We start from the raw sequence: 18,989 nt of genomic DNA, 5'->3' as shown, positions 1-18,989 counted from the left end.
TGGAACCCCAAAGGGTTCATGTAGAGGTAACCCTAATGTGTTAGACACAGGAGCATGTGACTTGAAAAGTTGGTCTCCTTGGCTTAATCAGCTATTTGAATTAGCTCAACATAAGCAGAAAGTGGCTTTTCTTGTAAAGTAACACCATGCATGCCTTGCTTCATTTGTCATTGAATTCTCTGATTGCCCTTGCCAAACCTAACTCCTTGTGACCTTGCAAATGTGTGTATCTCTGAGGAAATAGTAACAGTGCCTTGTTATCTCTATTAAAGCTTTGAGTACTTAAAAAGTACAATGTTTGGCAGCAATTAGACATGCTACACATGAAGATAACTTTTTGTCATTTGAGTAATGTTAACCCAAACGACATGGTTTTTGTTCTTCTTTTTGGCTGACTTTAGGGACTGAGAGGAGAACTGCAAGAATGTCCACTGTGCTTAAGCAGGTAGTGCCAGGACATTTGGATGTAAACCCATCCAATAGCTTTGCTCGAGGAGGTTAGTAAGATTGATTTTATAACTGAGCACTGATACAATCGTAAAAGCAGAAAAATTTTTTCTAGATAGTGATACTTTAAATCAACTAATTATGGTTCAAATTGTTTTTAATTACTCTTTTCTAAATGAATGATCAAATTTATTTCTAGTATGGTGACACATGAATTTCACCTCTTGAGACAAGAGGTATAGTACTTGCTGAAATCTCACATACTGATGAGTTTGTGGAAGCGTTGGGAGGTGAGGGGAGCATTGCAAGTGGCGAGTCAGCCCTTTGCAGACTCATGGTGCTTCGGGTTTGTAGGTAGAAAGACTGATCACAGAAGCATAAACAGCTGGGGAGACGTGATCAAGGCCCGAGGGCTGTGCCTCCAGTGCCCGTTATTTTTACTCCTGTTCTCTGAAATGCTAGTTTGAGGAATAAGAGAGAAAGATATTCAGGTTACCTTTTTTCCCTCTGGACTGTAGCTGCTGGCATGAGGAAATAGAGAAAGGCTGAGTGTTGGTTTGTTTAGCTCCAAAGGGTGCTCTAATTTGGTCTCTGGGGGTTTTCTTATATTCTTATACTCTTCAGAGGAAATTCCAGACCAGGCTTCTCCACAGTGAAGTCCTACTGCTTCACTGCGGAATTTCAGACTCAGAGACTCTTCCTCTCATTCCCAGACAATGCTGAGTCCCCTTGCAAACACACCCATTATGTGATCTTGGCTCTGCTTGAACATCATCAGTAAGGGAAACTCATTTCTTCCCCCAAAAGTAGTCCCTTACATTTGTAAGCAACTGTTAGAAATTCCTTCTTACATTGATCTGAAAATCTGCCATCATGTAACTTACATATTGACCCTCCTTCTGCCTTTTAAAGTTAGAAAATTCTAAACTTCATCTCCCACACTGTAGCCCTTCAGATTTAAAAACTGTTCTCATCTTTTTTCTCTGACAACTGTAGTGAATTCTAAATATCCCCAATTCCGATGGTTGCAGTCCATTCACCATCCCTTCCATTCTGTGGACTCTCCCCAGAGTGAAGAGCCCAAGACTGCGTTCGGGACAGCCCCATCACTGGGCTGACCCATGTTGAAATGAGTATCACTTGAGATCTGTCTGCTTCACATGAGCTTTTGTTCTTAACAATATACTAGTTTTGAGGGTCATATTTTGGACCTAAATACACAGTGTCCTATACCTACCAAATGGTATCTTTTTCAGTGGTGGACTGTTGTTTTAGATATTTGACCTTGATTCTGTCCACTACTGTATCAGCTGTTTTTCCAATCCTCCTGTCATCCATAGATTTGATTACTGTTCTCATGTGATTTTTTGTTTAAAAACATGTTGCACAAATCAGAGGTAAGGACAGGAGCCTTAGCAAAATACTAGAGCCTTCAGCCTCTCTGGAGCAGGATCTTGATCTGTTCATCTACACTGGTTATGAGTCCTCCTCCTAAAACTCACCTGGCCCATGTTTCTCTGTCTCTTCCCATCTTTTTTAATCCAGTATTTCCCAGTCTTTCAAACTGTTAACTGTATCACTAAAGATTTTATGATCAGTGTAAATGACTTGTAGGAATTCATGCTTTTTCCTAAGCAGTCATGAATAGTTCATTAATAATCCATTCTGGAATTTGGTTCAGAATCAACATCAAGGCTGTCTTTTACAACATGTATTGTTTTCCCATTTGAAAGCCAAGATCACCGTGCACATCTCCTGGCAGTCATATTGGTGCTTTGGGTGCTTGTTATTTTTTCTTTCCTCATCACAACTTCCTGCTTTTGTAGGATTTCCTAAGAGCTTTCAACCTTCTTCAGTCATTTTCCAATTAGGCCTTCAGGTCACTGTGTTAGTTTGCTAGGGCTACTGTGACAAAGTGCCACAAACTGTGTGACTTAATTATTGTCTCACAGTTCTGGTGGCTAGATGTCCAAAGTCAAGATGTTATCAAGGTCGGTGCCTTCTGCGGGCTGTGAGGAGTGACCCATCCCATGCCTTTTCCCCAGCTTCCAGCTTCAAACGGTTTGCTGATCATCTTTGACATTCCTCAGCTTATAGACACATCACCTTGATTCCTGCTTTCATCTTCACATGGCATTCTCCCTACGTATCTGTCTCCAAATTTCCCCTTTTCGTAAGGACACCAGTAGTATAGAACTGGGGGCCCACCAGATTCCTGTATGATCTCATCTTAACTAATCACATCTGCAGTGAGTTCACAATTCCAAATGAGGTCACATTCCGAAGTACTGGGGGTTAGGACTGCAACATAGAATTTCCGCTTTTTACTGAATTTTTAAAATACCATTGTTTTCCAGTTTAAGATGCAAACTTCATCCTTCTCATCATTTCTTTCTTGGTGAATTTGAACTAAAAGATAGTACAGTGACTTTCTCCTGAAGTTTCTGGTATTTATGTTGCCAAACCTTCCTATCAAATTGGTTCAAGGTTGCTGTTCCTGTTATTGTTCTATTCACCATGTGAAAGTTTACGTTGTCAGCAAGGCATGTCAGTAATTTTTCCATCAACAGAATGGAGTTTCCAGCATATGTTTGGTTAGTTGAAGCCCCACACCTGGCTCTTACGTTTTGCTTTTGTAAACATCATCATGAACACATTATCTGTTTCTCCATTTGGCCAAATAACCTATAATGTAAATTTTAGCTTCCAAATTCTCTCCTTCTATGTGGGTACAAAGCTCATGAATATTCACCAGTCTGTTTCAACTGCCTGTCTTCTTTTTTTTTTAATACTGGCCTCAGACCTTTTTTTACAAGGGGATTCCCACTAGTGGTTACATTCTAATTATGAGTCCCTTCTTTGTTCTTCTCAAAGGTACCTGAAGGGTATATTCACCTCTTAGGGCTAAAATCTTGTATGGAATTTGTTCCTGATCCATTCTATGCAAAATGAGATCATAATTATTATTTCTGACAGCCTTCTCAAATATTTTCTTCTGAAAATTTCTGTGAACTTGTTATGACAGTTTTTTTTTTGGTTCTAACTTAGGTTCCCATCCTTCTGGTATCTTATGCTAGGATCCAGAAACATAAATCTTACTCTTTTATTCCATCTCTTAATCCTTTATTCCCAAAGCCTCCCAGATCTTCCAAGGTCCCAATGATTAATTAAAAGATTCTCTTGTTGCCTGACACCTTCAACTCTCTGATCCCTAGGTCTGCTTCCTTTGTCCCTTCCGATAGTGTCCTTCCTCCTCACGCAGAGTAGCAAGAATGGCCTGGGGCAAGCAAGTTGGGGAAGTCTCAGGTGATTCCTTATTAACATGAACATGACAGGCAGACACGCGATCAGGACAAGGGCAGATGTAGACGCGTGCATGCCCTGCACACGGTTTGTTTCTCGTACCTGCCCTCAGGTACAGAGTCTCGTTGTTCTTCCAGGGAGCCAGGTACTCCTTCTCCTGAAGGTTCCCATTTACGTTGTGTGGAAAGAGCCTCCTATCTCTAAGTCATCCCCTTAACCTTCTCCTTTATTCTCTTCTATGTATTTTCACTGTTTTTTTTTTCCTTCTCTGTCCTTTCATTGTCATAGAGTCTTAGGTCCTGGTTTCCAAATTTTTATGTTATTTCCACTGTGTGCCTTTCTCACTCTGGCGATCCACAGTTTAGATTGATCTTCTCCTTCCCCTTCACCCTTTTTTCTGTCGGCGCGATCACGTTGCATCGATGTGCATGCTGAGGAGTTCCTAAGGCAGGGGAAGCAACCTTCTCTACACAAGAACAATTTAGAAAAAATACAGATGTGAATAGATCACATTGATTTTCATTTAAAATTAAAATAGTTTTTGAGCCCCATTGGGGGGGAGGCTCATATACTCACAACTTGGATAAATTATTTTTTTGAGTTGAAAAATGCCATTATGAGAAAATTGATACTGTCTCTTACTTAAATTAAAAAATACAATAGCTAAGTATATTTAAGAAGTATCCCCATGGAGGCAGCTTTTCTTCTTCATCCTCACCCAAGGACATACTTGATTGATTTTAGAGAGAGGAACGTTGATCGATTGCCTCCCTAACATACCCCCGCCAGGATCTTACCCACAACCCTTTGGTGTACAGGGAAAACGCTCTCCAACCAACTGAGCACCCATCCACAGCTCGGAGCCAGCTTTTTAAACTGTTCATTCTCTACATTTCTGTGGCCTAAAGTTTCCCTACAAGTGTTATTTTATCCGTTAAATAACCCCCAGAATAGATATTTTAAGAGGCTTTGAGATATTCAATGTCAAGGTCGCTTAGCAAAAACAGCATAATTGGGACAAGGCTGAGTTCAGTCCATTTCTGTGCAGTGTTCATGGACTGTAGCTTATATTCATTCTTTGATAAATCAGGACCCCATCCCCACATCTAACCCAGACATCTCTTTTCCTTTCTTTTGTCCAAACAAAGTGGAGAGAACAACCCTCGTGATTAGGACACACTCACGCTCTGAACAACAACCCATTCCCATGGGTGTGAAGAATGAACTACACCACTTTTTCCCTGAAGCAGTCCCCTTAGTCAGACCCTGCTGGAGAGGTCCATGGTGGCATGGTTGCTTAGGTGACAGGACAATAGCAGTTTAATTCCATTATATTCAATTCAAACCATAGCCCTACCATTTAATGCATGATATTGAGCAACTTAGGAAACCTCTTAATTCTCTGTCCCCATCTGTAAAATGGAGGTGATAAATAGTATCTAGCTTCAGAGTGTTTACAAGGAATAAATAATATATCTAAAGCACTTAACCTAGTTATTAGCTCGTAATAGGAGCTCAATAAACATTAGTTCCATTATCATTGCTGTGGTTAGTATCAGTATTGGTGCCTAATACCCCACTGAAGTGGGAGAAAGGGCTACATTAGCATTTAAGTTGCCTTAAGCCAGATTGGAAGATAGGCGGCACATGCTCTCAGCCTATGCCAGTAGCTTTCACACTGTTTGATCCTGATGCACAGTAAGAAATACATTTTGTATCTACATCTATTCATACATATTCATTTTATATCACAGTTTCAGACTGAGTCACTAAACAGTGGTGCCAAAACAAAAGTTTTCATGAAATAATATTTATCTATACCACATGCAGTGCACAGAGGATTTTCAATTTTAATCTGTTTCACTTTTTAAAAAATACTAATTAGACCTACTAAAGTGATTTTACAAACTACTAAGGGGGATGCTGCAGTTTGGAAAAATGCAACTCCAGGCTGGTGTTACATGCTCAAGACAAGCATTTCCCACCTGGAAATCACTCCAGAAGCTAAGCAGACCTCCCCAGCAGTGGAGTGGTGTAATTCCTAGGGTTAGCGTCACTGCCAGATGGGGTCATGGTTCTCAAAGCCCTCTGCTGGCCCCCTGTCAGTACGGGCCATTTTGTCACTGCTGACCTTCTGTTATGTGATAAACACTTGGCGATTTTTCATTTATGAGCCTCTATTTAGGGGCAGTTCCTAAATTTTTTAACATCCCTTCTTTTCATTCTTTCAGGGCAAATAATTGAGTTGAAGATATAGTAGAAGACTGCAACAGGTCACAGTGTGTCAGTTTTCAGAAAGAAAATAATCCAATGTTATACATATATCATATGTAAATAAACAGGCTCTCAGCATGGAAATACGAATAAGCGTGATTGCGCCCCCGCCCTTTGGAGCACACAGGCTAGTGGGGCCTCATGTGCTGATAATCACAGTGCAGTGTGGTCAGAGTTCAAACAGAGCTCCCCACACAGCTCGGGGGACAGTCTGGGGTGGTTTTCAGAAGAGTTCTCATTGTTTCTGGTTTGTAAGGGATAGTTTGTCGGGTAAAGAACTGGGAGAAATCATGCTAGGTCAAGGCACTGGTATAAGAAAGTGTGGTAAGTTTAGGGAGCAGCATTTCAGAATCAGGAGCCAAACAACTCCTTCTTCACTGTGAGCATTCAGTGCCCCATGTTCAGTAGGAAAGCTCAACACCTTGGCAGCAAGGAGAGCAGTGGCCAGAGCACAGGAGACCTTGGGTCTTTGCCCTTGCCCTCTGAGATCTCTGTTCTGCCCCGCAGTAGCATTCTCTGTGTGGGATCAGCCAGCACCTCTGCAGACCTCAGCTTTCTGACTTTCTTCGGCCACCAAAGCCATCGGTGCCTTTCATATCCTGCTTCAGAAGGAGGGAGGCAGAAATGTATAATCACTTCTAATGATTTTCCTTTTATCAAGTTATGCCACATTTTATGCAGTGTTGCAATGTATGGCTTAGTAGTGCTGCTATAAAAGTTTTCAGTCCTGAACAAATACAGTCATTTCCTTGATTGATGAGCAATTCCTTTGCTCAGGATATAACTGTAATTTACTGCTCACCATTTCATGTTATTACCAGGTAAAAATTTGCCATAGTCACACAGTGCTTTCTTTTGCCGGAAAAAAAAAGAAAAACAATATTACTCAAATTACAAAAGTATTATCTCTACTACTGCCGTATTTTGGTGCAAGTAGGAATTTCAAGGAGAAGTCATTACCTCAGTCATCACAAGCTATATTTTTAGCAGCATTGGGTATTGTCACAGGATCGTGAATTTTTGCCTCTCATTAACTTTGTTTATGGAGAGTAAATGTAATTTCTAAATGAAAAAAAAAGAAGATAGTGTGGCAGTGCTTAATGCTCTATTGCAAAAACATGCTCCTAGTTATTCCAAATGGTCGCTAGAGCTTTATCCCTGACGTGACGGCCTTGCTCAGAGAACAGGCGTGCCGTACAAAAGGTAGCGCGAACCAATCAGTCAGCCTCCCTACAAACGAGGGCCAATGGATCCCTAACATTCACTCTCCTCCCTAAATTCCAACTGTGTTGGTCACCCAAGGACAATCTTCAAAAGCATATTCCATTTGGTATAATTTTTTAGTGGCACTGTCTGCTGTGCTGTTCATTTCATTGCGCTTATAAACAGGTGCTGAAATTTCATTTACCAGGCGCTCAGTTCATCTTTTTTGTGTGACTGTGCAGCTTTTTATTTGTTAATCAAGTCTTCTACTTTCATTATATTTACATTTTTCTCCTATGTTAACTTAATTTTAAAAATTAAATAACCTACACTTCTTCTCTTACCCAATTTGCTCTGACGTTCGCTGCTGTGTACATGTCATTCCTCCTTCTGTCTTCAATCTTACCTACCAGTGCATGGGCACAGAGGTAAATGTTTTACTCAGTCAAACCCCAAACCTTCAGCTAAGGGGAGAGTCCGTAATCAAGGTACTGTATTACCATCCTGATGTGTCATTCCTTTTAACCATCTCCATATGAAAGCATGTGTATTACAAGTGGCGTTTGTCACATCTGTTTGTCAAATTATCTTTCGTTCTCACCCACATTCTGAATTTCCTCTGTGATTTCATTTCCAGAAACTTGCATTAATATCTAAGACAAGCTCATAGGTTATAGAGAAAGATCCATCCATGTTAAGCAGAAATCACCTGTAAAACCTTTCCTTAGGTACTGGTCTCCTGACCCTGTACTTGCCTCATAAAGAGAGAAGCAGCTGTGACATTACCATGGTGACTTCCAGCCACTGGAAGCACGGCTTGATTTAACATTTGGCAAAGAGCGAAGCTCCCCGAGCAGGCTGTCCAGCTGTAGAGAGGAAGCCACACTCAGGGCAGCAGGGGCAGCGCCCTGTACCCCGTGACCACACCTCCGAGATGAGCTCTGCAGTCCGTGGGCGTCAGCAAGGGGCTTTGTTGTTTTGAAGGTGCTACAGCGGCAGGCAAATTTCAACTTAGTGCATGCCTTTGTGCTTGGATATTTAATATCTAATAATAGCTCACTTGCACATAGAAATCCTTGATTTTTCTAATTAATATATAATTAAGGTCAACTTACAAGTTTCTTCTAGCAGCTTAGCATGGCCTTTCCATGAGAAGACGTCTACTTCTGACTATAAATTTTAAATAAAGCCTCCTAAGATTCAGTGAAGTGTACATTACTAAATGTATAATGTCTCACCGTTTTTCATGGATACTGGAGAAAAAGAGTTTAATATAATCTTTACTAATTTTAAATTACCTCATTTTGACATGATACACAATTATTAATTCTAAATCCAGCCTGAGATTTTAGTAGGTTTAGTAAAGCCCTAATGTTGTTCTTCATCAGGATTTCCTGTTGAATTGACTGACTAAAGCAGAAGGCTGTTCTCACTCTTTCCCGCAGCCCTGAGAAGTGGGCCCGCCCCACATTCTACCCCGCCCCCGGGCTTCCTTACTGCCCCTGCCACCTTCTTTGTTTCCCAGTTCAATGCACTCTTTCTCTTCATGGTCCCAGTATTTGCTTATAAATACTGACTTTACATCAGAATACAGTAGAATTGAGACTCTGGTGACTTGTTGGGTCCTTCCACACCTAATCTTGTATGGTTTGGAAATGCTGTATTGAATAATGCTTATACATTGCAGAGGTAAATGACAAATGACCAGTATGGTCCATGATTCCCTAGGTTAATTAACTTGCTGTTACCTCTGAAACTATACCTGCAGAGCATGCATCTTTTTCCAGTTCAGTGGTCTTCCCACATCAGATTACCTCAATTATTTTGGCTTTTGTAAAGGTGTGTGGGCAAGTCTTCGCTCTAGCACTCGCCTGATCAGTTCTCCAACATCCTTCGTCGATGTTGGCGCCCGGCTGGCAGGCAAGGATCACTCGGCCTCCTTTAGCAACAGCGCCTACCTGCAAAACCAGCTCTTGAAACGCCAAGCGGCCCTCTATATATTTGGCGAAAAGTCACAACTAAGGGTAAGATTTCTTTTTCTCACTTAGAAACTTTATGAATACTTGAAGGCAGTTTATAAAACTTATCTCATAAATCAGCTTTGCTAGAATTTTTCTTTTTTTTTTTGCAGCATGAATTCCTAACCTGCAGTTAATAATCAGTCTCGAGTTTTTTAGCTCATTATGTATATGTGTATGTTTGTCTACATGTACCTAGATAGATACGTATATGCACATATGCATGTGTATTAGCTATGTAAAGAAGTACTTTTTCATGATCATAAATAGGTCACCGTAAACATCAGGACTATTGGGAAGTACACGTTAAGAAAAGAAGTAATAAGGCTCATTCAAGGCTGTGTTCTTCCATTGTCTTAGTTCACTTCCACAGGAATCCACGTCCATGGCAGAACAGGTTTTGTTGTTACGAACCTGTTGACAAAGAAAGCTATGGGAAGGTAGAAGAGGACGATGTACTGCATATGGAGCACAGGGAGGCCAAGGCTGTGTTTTCTGAGTTGCCTTTTTTTTAAATTTCACAAGCTATGCAATATATATACAGGCACACATGTCATAAGACATGCCAGAAAATTCAAACTATTAGATGCTAATCAACTTTGTTTTTTTTAATTATTATGCTAAAGAGCTTCACTATGTACAGGTCCTGTAAGTTATAAAGATAGTCTCTCTCTCCAAAAGAAGCAATAATTCCTCGGGTTTAATGTTTTTGCAATTCATACATCACAAAATAAATGTCATTACTACCGACGGGTGTGTGGGAAATAAAAGTATTTGTTCATTCAGAAATCCCCTCAAAGTGAAGTCCAGTGCTGCAGGCTGCACCGGACTGTGCAGACAGACCTTGGGTTGAACTGTGGGGCAGAGGCTCTGAGCAGGACCCCACATGCTCGGTCCTCAAGGTGCCAGTGACTGAGTCATCTCTTCTGTGGCAAGCTGGCTCTGCTAGCTCCTCTCCCACTGCCTGGCCTGTTGCAGTCACTTAGTCACCCACCTTCAGGGCAGAAGGCATGAAACTGCTGGGTAATGCTCAGTTTTTAAATATGCACACGTGCCTTCTGATACAGCAGTTAATTTTATACCTCGAAAATAGTTAGAACACCTTTCAACAGCAATCCAGGGTTGCCAGCACGGCCTCCTGGCACTAATGTCTTTCCCGAGGTGTAGACTCCCCACACTTGAGCACACCGCTTGTCATGATCTCAACCATTCCCCAAGGTTTGCCTCTCTGCTCACCTCTGCCATTCCCTTCTCACAGCGGCCCTCGGGGAGCTGTGTGACCATGCACAGGTGAAGGAGGAAGCCGCCCCTTTCTCTTTCTCTCCTTTCCTTTCTTCTTTCTTTTTTTTATTTTTTGGTTCTAGTCTTTCTTTTATCAATAAAGAATTATATTTTAAAAATATAATCTCACCATCCAGCACAGAAGTTATTGGGATTTTTTAATATTCCACTCTGGGTTTGCCTTTTATTCATCACATGTGCCTGGGGAGCTTGGGCCCGTGGCTGTCTGACCTGTGCTGCTCCGCAGCCACACTGCGCTCCCAGGTGCAGCTCCACACCTTTTCCCCAGCCGAGGGAACAGAGAGGAAAGCCAGTGAGTGAGAGTGACTGACTCCCAGTAATCTTGAATTGGTCTTGTTTGCCTTTTTAATTCACATACTGTAACACCTCATACTTACTCACAAATTCTTTATGACCTTCTAGTGCATCTCAGCACTAAGGGCGATGGCTCTGGTTTATGAGATAGGCATGCCTAGCTACTTCACAGTTGAGAATGGAAAGAAACCTAGTTTTCCTGAAAAGTAAACGGTCTTTGTTCTATTATAAGTTAAAAAACTAATAGAAAAGAACTCATGTATACAGCTAAGTTCTTTATCTCAAACCATAACATTTTTCCTTGTTATTTAATAATCTTTTCATTTTATTCACTACATAACATTCCATATCGTTGGATGTATCAGTTTCTTTATCTTCTATATGTGAAATTAGTTACATTTTCAAGCATATAGTTTATTATTATTTTTAATTGAAATACAACTCACTAGAGTTTTTTCCCATACATTTTAGATTATTCCTAAAAGTGGAATTACTGAGACAAGAAACTTTTTTTTCTGGATACATATTAGAAATACCATTTTTAAAAAACTTGGGAGTTTTTGCTTTTTATTTTAAAACTTTAATGGGCCTTTTTAAAAGTATTCTAAAATAACCAATATAAAACATGAAATAGACCCTACAGTAAGTCCTTGGCGCAGTTTTTTAACTGTGGTAAAATACAAATAATATAAAATTTATCATCTTATAGTTGATAATGTTAAATACATTCACACTGTTGTACAACCAACTTCCAGAAAATAGTTTTTACCCTTAGAAAAGCTGATGATCCAGTAATTTGGGCAGAATGTGAGAAAATTGGAAAGAATGTAAGGAAATTTATTAATTCCTTAGCAAGAGAATTTGGAAAATTTTTAAATCATCAGAATTAGGTAGCAAGATTATCAAATTAAAATATACAATTGGGCCATCAGTTTAGCACACAGGTGGCAAACACAAGGCCTGTGGGCCGAATCCAGCCCTCCACCTTGTTTTATCCGGCCCAGCACCTTGTTTCTACCCAGCGGCAGCACCAACTTCTCGCTTAACTGTTAAGGAGTAGTTACATTTATACAGCCCTAAAATTACACTCAGCCCTTTAAAGGCAACCATGAGGCTGATGTGGCCCCTGGTGAAAATGAGTTTGACACCCCTGGTTAGCATTACTTAATTAAAAATGCAACCTCACATTAAATAAATTCCATATGGATTAAAGATATAAATGATAAAGAATATTCAAATAAATACAGGTTAACATATCATACTGAGTGAAAATATATTGTCCCAAAACCAAAAATCAACAAAGCCTTTCATGTGTTACTGTATATAATTTTTTATTTCAACTTTAAAAGAGTAACTACATATTAGTAGTGTTAGTGATTTTTATTTCCTTCTCAATGTTTATCTCTATTTGTTTTAATTTTTGCAATGACTGTTGTACTTGCTTAATAAGAAACAAATATATATATATTCACAAACTTCAATATGTAGAGTTCTAGAACCTGAATATATTACCTTTTAGTTATAGTGTGCATCTTGGGGAGACTTAGTGTACGGTTTTGTATTTATCACATGGTCGATGTATCACTGATGCCTCTTTAGACTTCAGGTTCATGGCTTTATAATTGGCTTATGTTTGGTGTTACAAGCTCCCATCAGGTTCCAGCCTTCCAGTAGTCTCTTCAAGTTCTCAGAGTGATGGCAAGCCACGTCAAACCACTGGTCCTTGCTGAATGGCTCTTTCCAGCAGTACAGACACATGAGCCACACAAGATTGACTTTCTTGACCCATTGCAGCCTCTGCAGCCGCTTGGCCTCAATGAACGTCTACCATTTAAGCATTGCCCTGTTGAAATCATTGCTCTTTACCTACAGTACTTCTCTGCCTAATTCTCTGCGTCTTTATCCACAGAACTTTAAATTAGAATTTGCTTTAAATTGTGAGTTTGTTCCTGTTGAGTTTCATGACATCCGACAAGTGAAAGCCAGTTTCAAAAAGCTGATGAGAGCCTGTGTCCCAAGCACCATCCCTACTGACTCAGAGGTGACCTTCCTGAAAGCCCTGGGAGACTCGGAGTGGTTTCCACAGGTACTGTCTGGGGCAACTTGTCTTAGAACTCAAGGACGTGCAGAACTGGTATTTGAGAAAAGTACTGTGTTCCCCCCACTACCTGACGTTCTCCCTTTACTGGGTGCCCTCTGATGAAAGCCTTTTCGTTCCAGGAACCCATGTGATACAGGAGGTGAAGGGGTAGACTTCTTCATCCCTGGATTTTGTCTCTCCCTCTGATTGAACACTTGTCTCCATAGGAAGCTAAGGAGGAGAGCATTATTTTTAGATGGAAACTTTTTGATGTATAGTAAATTTAATCACATGTACAGTAAAATGACAGCAAACTCAAAATTATTAACAACCACATCTAAAACAAAAGCAAAAACAAACTAAGCAAACAACTAGAACAGGAACAGAACCACAAAAATGGAGATCACATGGAGGGCTAGCAACAGGGTAGTGGGAGGAGGAGAGAGGGGGAAAAGGTACAGAGAGTAAGTAGCATAGATGGTAGGTAGAAAATAGACAGGGGGAGGGTAAGAATAGTATGGGAAATGTAGAAGCTAAAGAACTTAAATGACACATGGACATGAACTAAAGGGGGAAATGTGGGTGGGAGAGGGTGTGCAGGGTGGAGGGGAGTGAGGGGGGAAATGGGACAACTGTAATAGCATAATCAATAAAATATATATTTTTAAAAAAGAACAAAAAATTTAAAAATAAAATAAATTTAATCAAGATATATTTATAGGGCTCCTGCTCTGTTGTCAACAGAATGAGGGTCCAGGACGGAATGTGACTTCTCGATGACTCCAAGAGCCTTTTCTCTTACTTCCTTACCTTGCATTTGTCTCTGTCTGTTGCATGCCTCTAGATTTTAGATTAACCCCACAACAGCCCCCAAAGGCACAGCGGATGCCTTGAAGCCTACCTAAGGTTTAGGAAAAACCAGGTATCCTTCCTTCAGCTGAGTCAAGCTTGGGATGTTTTAATTCAACTCTTACTGAGAAATTCGGGAGAAGGAGGTGTGCCAGCACACACAACCCACATTTCTTCCAAACCGCACAGTGAATTTATGACACGTGTGTTTTGGACACCGACACAGCCGTTTGCCCAAGAGCTTCTCTGCAGTGTAGCCTTCAGCCTTGTCTTTGGGCCCCTGATGCTGTGGCCCACCTTCCTTTTCCTGCACGAATTCCCAGCCCCTCCACCCCGACCCCGTCTGCCTCCAAGCCTCCTGCCTCCCTTGAGGAGGGAAGAGAGTCATTTCCCACAGTGTATTGGGCTGTTCAGGACCCTTTGAGTGCCCATGCAAGGAGCTGATCAATGCTCCCTTCTGCCCCTCAGCTATGACGCCCAGCCCCAAACTGTCCCCAGTGCCCAGACTATCTGCGTTTCTGGTCCTTCTCTGTTCTCCATACCCCGGAGCAGGTCCATACCAGAAGTCAGTGGGGGGAAGCCAGTAGGAAACATTGCTCTGCCTGAGATATTGGAGTTTTAGAAGTTAACTCAGAGCAAAGGCTGAGTGCAGGAGAGCTCAGGCCTGGCAGTGGCTGCCTTACGGGAACAGTGAGTGAGGAGCCTCCCACTGCCGGAGGGGACGCGTGTTTAAACAGCCTCTCTCTGTTTAAAATATGGGGGTTTCCATTTCAGTTCAGGGTTAGATTCATTCTACAAACTATACCAAGTGATGCTTAAAATATTTTTTAAACTAGAATGGTGCACGTTTGGTTTTGAAATCTATATGCTCTGCTCATACCCTAATTGTTTAATAGGAACTGTGAGTCATGTGGCTTGGCTTTAAAAACTGAGCACATATAGAAGTTTTCTTCTCATTTAATATACAGTAGAGACAAGAGTGTCTTTTTTTAAAGGTATAACTCATTTACCATAAAATTTGGCCTTTTAAACTGTACAATTCAGTGCTCTTAGTGCATTCACTAAGCTGTGCAACCACCCCCACTATCTAGTTCCAGAAAAATTAAGAGTACCTGAAACAGAACTTACGAAGTCAAGTTTTAAGTCCAATGACTGTTGAGAGGGCCGCTTAGAATCTCTGTCTTTTCCACTCTGTGGAATTACAGCTATCCCACTTTGGGGGAAATGATTTAAGCTCAATTTATTTCATTAAGTATCCCTTGGACACATTGTTTCTAAGTGTCTACTTTTAAAATGTGTCATAGTTTAATCTTGATTTTGACAAAGAATTTAAGTATTTAAAACAAAACGTGTGTGTCTCTTTTGTTCAGATACTTTATCCTAACATGCTCGCTCGTCTCTGAGTTTGAGAGCGAGGCTCTCTGCTCTCCGAGCAGAAAGCACTTGGTCTCACTGTGGCCCTCTCCCACCTCAGCTCCACAGGACAATGCAGCTGGCTGCGGTCGTCTCGGAAGTGCTTGAACATGGCTCCTCTGTTTTGGTCTGTTTGGAAGAAGGTTGGGACATCACAGCACAAGTAAACTATTACCCATATTTTTATATATTTAGTTTTATATTTCTGTGAATTTGCATTTCAGTTCATTTGGTTTTGAATTCTGCGGATGAATCTTTTGCATAATGACTAATGTGTATGGACAAAAAGAGTCCTGTGTTAAACATCACTGGGTGTCCATCAGAAAGCTCCGCTGTGAGCTTCCAGGCCCTAGGTAGCCTGGAGCTCCAGCTCAGCTTCAGGTGCCCACACCACAGATGCACCGTGTGGGCACACGGACGGAGCTCTAGACCAGCAGTGTGGCACATGGACCATCCTGCCCGGGTTTTGTCGGCCCTTTCCCTGATTCTCTGTAAGCCCCTCCTTTCCTCACTCTAGAGTGAAAAGGAAAGGTATGGATGTAAATTATAGTAAGACATTAATCTACACCTGCCAAAAAGTAGCTGTAGGTTTGAATGAACCTCTGGGCTTATTAATTAACCTGGGAGAAAGCCACAGCCAGCCTTCTGCATTCTCTGAAAGAAAACATAGCCAAAATGAATTTGACTTTTAATTTTCACTGGAACGTTTATAGAGGTAATTTGATCGGCTGTCCTGGAGTATTAGCGAACAAATTTGCTGCACAGATTTTGCTTGTGAGTTGGCTGTCATCAAAAGGAAGTGCTTTGTCTTGGCAACAGGATTTTTTTCAGGACCGAAAGTAATGAAGAATCCGTCCTGCTTGTACCCTAGGTGACATCGCTGGTTCAGTTACTCGGTGATCCCTTTTATAGGACGCTTGAAGGCTTCCGGATGTTGGTTGAAAAAGAGTGGCTCTCTTTCGGCCATAAGTTCAGTCAGCGGAGCAGCTTGACCCTCAACTCTCAGGGGAGTGGTTTCACCCCGGTCTTCCTGCAGTTCTTAGACTGTGTCCATCAGGTGAGTAGAGCGTGCCTCAGTTGGCTCGGTAAGAAGGAAGGAAAAGAACTAGCATTTACTGAGTGTTGCCATGCTGTGCCAGCTCCCATCATGCCTTCGCTGACGGATGCAGCCCTGAGAGTTACTGAAATATCAGCAGTGAATTCCTGGGAAGGGAGAAGACACATGACCAGATGGTTTCTGAAACTAGGGCAGCTGAGCTGGCTGCTAGGCTGGCCCTCCCAGCGAAGGGGCCAGCACTCTCAGTTACCACCTCCCAAGGACAGGAGCAGACTTGGGCTTGTTCTCCAGGAAGGTTTGGCCTAGGGCAGAGCAGCAAAAATCTCTAGGGAACAGCAGGGCCTGAAATCCAGCATGGGGTCTTCCCGGTGTGGGCAGCCTCTGGCATGTGCCTGGGAATACAAGACGTAGAGCCAGGGCCCAGCCAGGCAAGCCTGTGCTTTTAAACTCCACCTCAAATGCTATCAGCAGGTCCTCTAAGAATGTCATTTCGTTATAACCTTGGCAAGAAAAAAAATTAATTCCTGAGCAGGGCTACTGTCTGTATGGGTTTTCTCCGGAGACTCCAGTTTCCTCCCACATCCCCAAGATTGCACGTCAAGTGAACTGGCACCCTTCCATTGCCCGAGTCTGAGCAAGCGCGGGCGTCCGTGGCCCTGTGGTGGAAGGGCGGCCCGTCCTTGGTGGGTGCCCGCCTCGCACCCTGAACTGCTGGGCTAGGCTGTGGCCACCCTCGGCCCTAAACTGGAAAAAGTAGTTTGGAAAAGAATTTCCTTCTCATTTTTCTTAATCAGTTCTTAATCATTCTATTATGGATAGCTCACATTTATTTCAATGTTTAGTATTAGAAGTGTTTTGAATTTTTATTTAGAAGTTTGGAAATATTTATATGACCAGAAATATGCCATAGAAACTTAACTCTTGTTTATACCAATCAGCCTATGGAAAAACTGGTTTTGTTTTACGTCATTTCATTTGAAGTCATAGTTTCCAAGAAGCTATTGACAATGTTAAGTGAGGACTTAACTGTATGTTTTTTTCTGTTTGAATATTAGCCTTCTGTTTTTCATACTTTGTTTGGCAAATAGATGAGGAAGAAGTTTGGAGACCGTTGTCTCTGAAACAGAAAGCTTAACTGAGCCCAAAGGAGAGGAGCAAGCATCTTTTTATCACTTCTAAATAGGCGAAGGCATATGAGTTCTGCATGAAAGCACTTCTTATGATGTTGCTAATCGTCTCGTGCATAACAAATGTGTTAGACTGTTGTTTCTTGCCTCCCTGCCTATGTACCTCACTACCAACCATCACTACTAATATTCACGGACTCTCACTGTGGGCCAAGCACTGTGCCCGGTACTGTGTTTTATTTCATGGTTCTTTCCAAGTAACCTTTGAACCTTCTCCTGACCCCCTCGTTTGTGTCCCTAATGAACCATGCATACAGACTTTTTTGGTAACATCCATAACACTAGAATATATTTGTTCGTGTATGTTTATTGCCTTTTTCTTGACTGAGAATTCTTGGGAACACGGGCTATGTCATATTAGTCTTCATATTTCTAGTATCTCACACAATTATAATTTCAGTCTCTGGAATGTAGTAGACACTCAGAAAATGTGTATAATGAATGAATAACTCAAAATTGGAAAGAGCACCTTGTTTAGGCTCAGATATGGTGCTAGTCTCTTTTACAAAAATCTTTAGGGCGAACAAAAACTTTCAGTGGCTCTACATTTCTTAAAGAATTATTCTTCTTTATGTTCAATTTAATATAATGTCAAACTTTCTCTTTAAAGGTTCTTAAGCCTGCCCCCTGAGGGCCTGTGTCCTGCTCCAATAAGTACGAACACCAGTTGTTACCCCACATTGTACACTGTTGCTGTTTACTCAGCTGAGCACAGATGAAGCGGTTGTCTTTCTTTCGGTGTCTATGGTATATAAAAATGCATATCTTTATTTTTTAAAGATTGTCTTTATTTACTTTAGGTTGTGGGGACTGAACCCACAACTGAGGCATGTGCTGTGACCGAAAATCAAACCCACAGCCTTTTGCTTGGTGAGACGATGCTCCAACCAACTGAACCCCACCAGTCAGAGCAAAAATGCGTATCTTTAAATCTTAAAACCACAGCCCTCATGATGTGGTGTCCACACTTAATGGACGTGTAGGAACAGAGACTACTAAATGAAGGAACATCAGAGTTCCATCTCCCACCTGAATCTCACTCTGAGGCATAAATTTATTGAGAGAAATAGTAGGTGCAATCTCCCATGTAGACTTTCTTAGTAAGAATTAAACTGAACCCACATCAACATTTTTTTTAAATAGTATTAAACTGAGAATAGGCTATTTGTGTGACAAACACTTTTATTAAGTTTTTTAAGATAGAATCCACATAAAATGTCCATAATTTCAGTTTTATATATTATCTGAAAATTAACTTAAGAATTTTTAAAATTTCTGCTGAAATAAAAGTTTGTGACTGTTCCTTTTTGATATATTATGTCAAAGTAACATCTTCAGATTTCACAAGGTAAAATAGAATTTTAATTGAGTAAGTTTGACTACTGCCTCCACGAATGAGGGATTAAGACTCTAAAGTCAACCACTCCCACAGAAAACCCTGGATGTGGGGAAAGGATACTTTTCAACATCCTTTGAAATAACTATCTTTATGGAAAGTATGAACTTTGACCCTGACATCATTCACAAAAATTTGTTTGAAATAGACCATAGACTTAAATGGC

The 18,989-nt window shown here is 41.1% G+C and overlaps 1 protein-coding gene across 2 annotated transcripts in view; it reads left to right on the top strand.

Annotated features, from left to right (window-relative positions):
* The window catches only part of SBF2 (SET binding factor 2), a 408,723-nt gene that overhangs the window by 362,717 nt on the left and 27,017 nt on the right, over window positions 1-18,989 (top strand). The window contains exons 29-33 of one of the 2 annotated variants that reach the window (XM_045825232.1): window positions 402-497; window positions 9,067-9,251; window positions 12,751-12,927; window positions 15,245-15,346; window positions 16,055-16,240. In XM_045825232.1, coding sequence (XP_045681188.1) covers window positions 402-497; window positions 9,067-9,251; window positions 12,751-12,927; window positions 15,245-15,346; window positions 16,055-16,240 — 746 coding nt within the window. The remainder of the gene's footprint in view (window positions 1-401; window positions 498-9,066; window positions 9,252-12,750; window positions 12,928-15,244; window positions 15,347-16,054; window positions 16,241-18,989) is intronic. The other variant, XM_045825233.1, reaches the window with a different exon arrangement.

This window comes from Phyllostomus hastatus, unplaced genomic scaffold (assembly GCF_019186645.2).
Source record: "Phyllostomus hastatus isolate PE091 unplaced genomic scaffold, TTU_PhHast_1.1 phas_scaffold_585, whole genome shotgun sequence".
Taxonomy (NCBI): domain Eukaryota; kingdom Metazoa; phylum Chordata; class Mammalia; order Chiroptera; family Phyllostomidae; genus Phyllostomus; species Phyllostomus hastatus.
The sequence above is the reverse complement of the archived record's forward strand: the minus strand, read 5'-3'. Positions and strand labels throughout refer to the sequence as shown.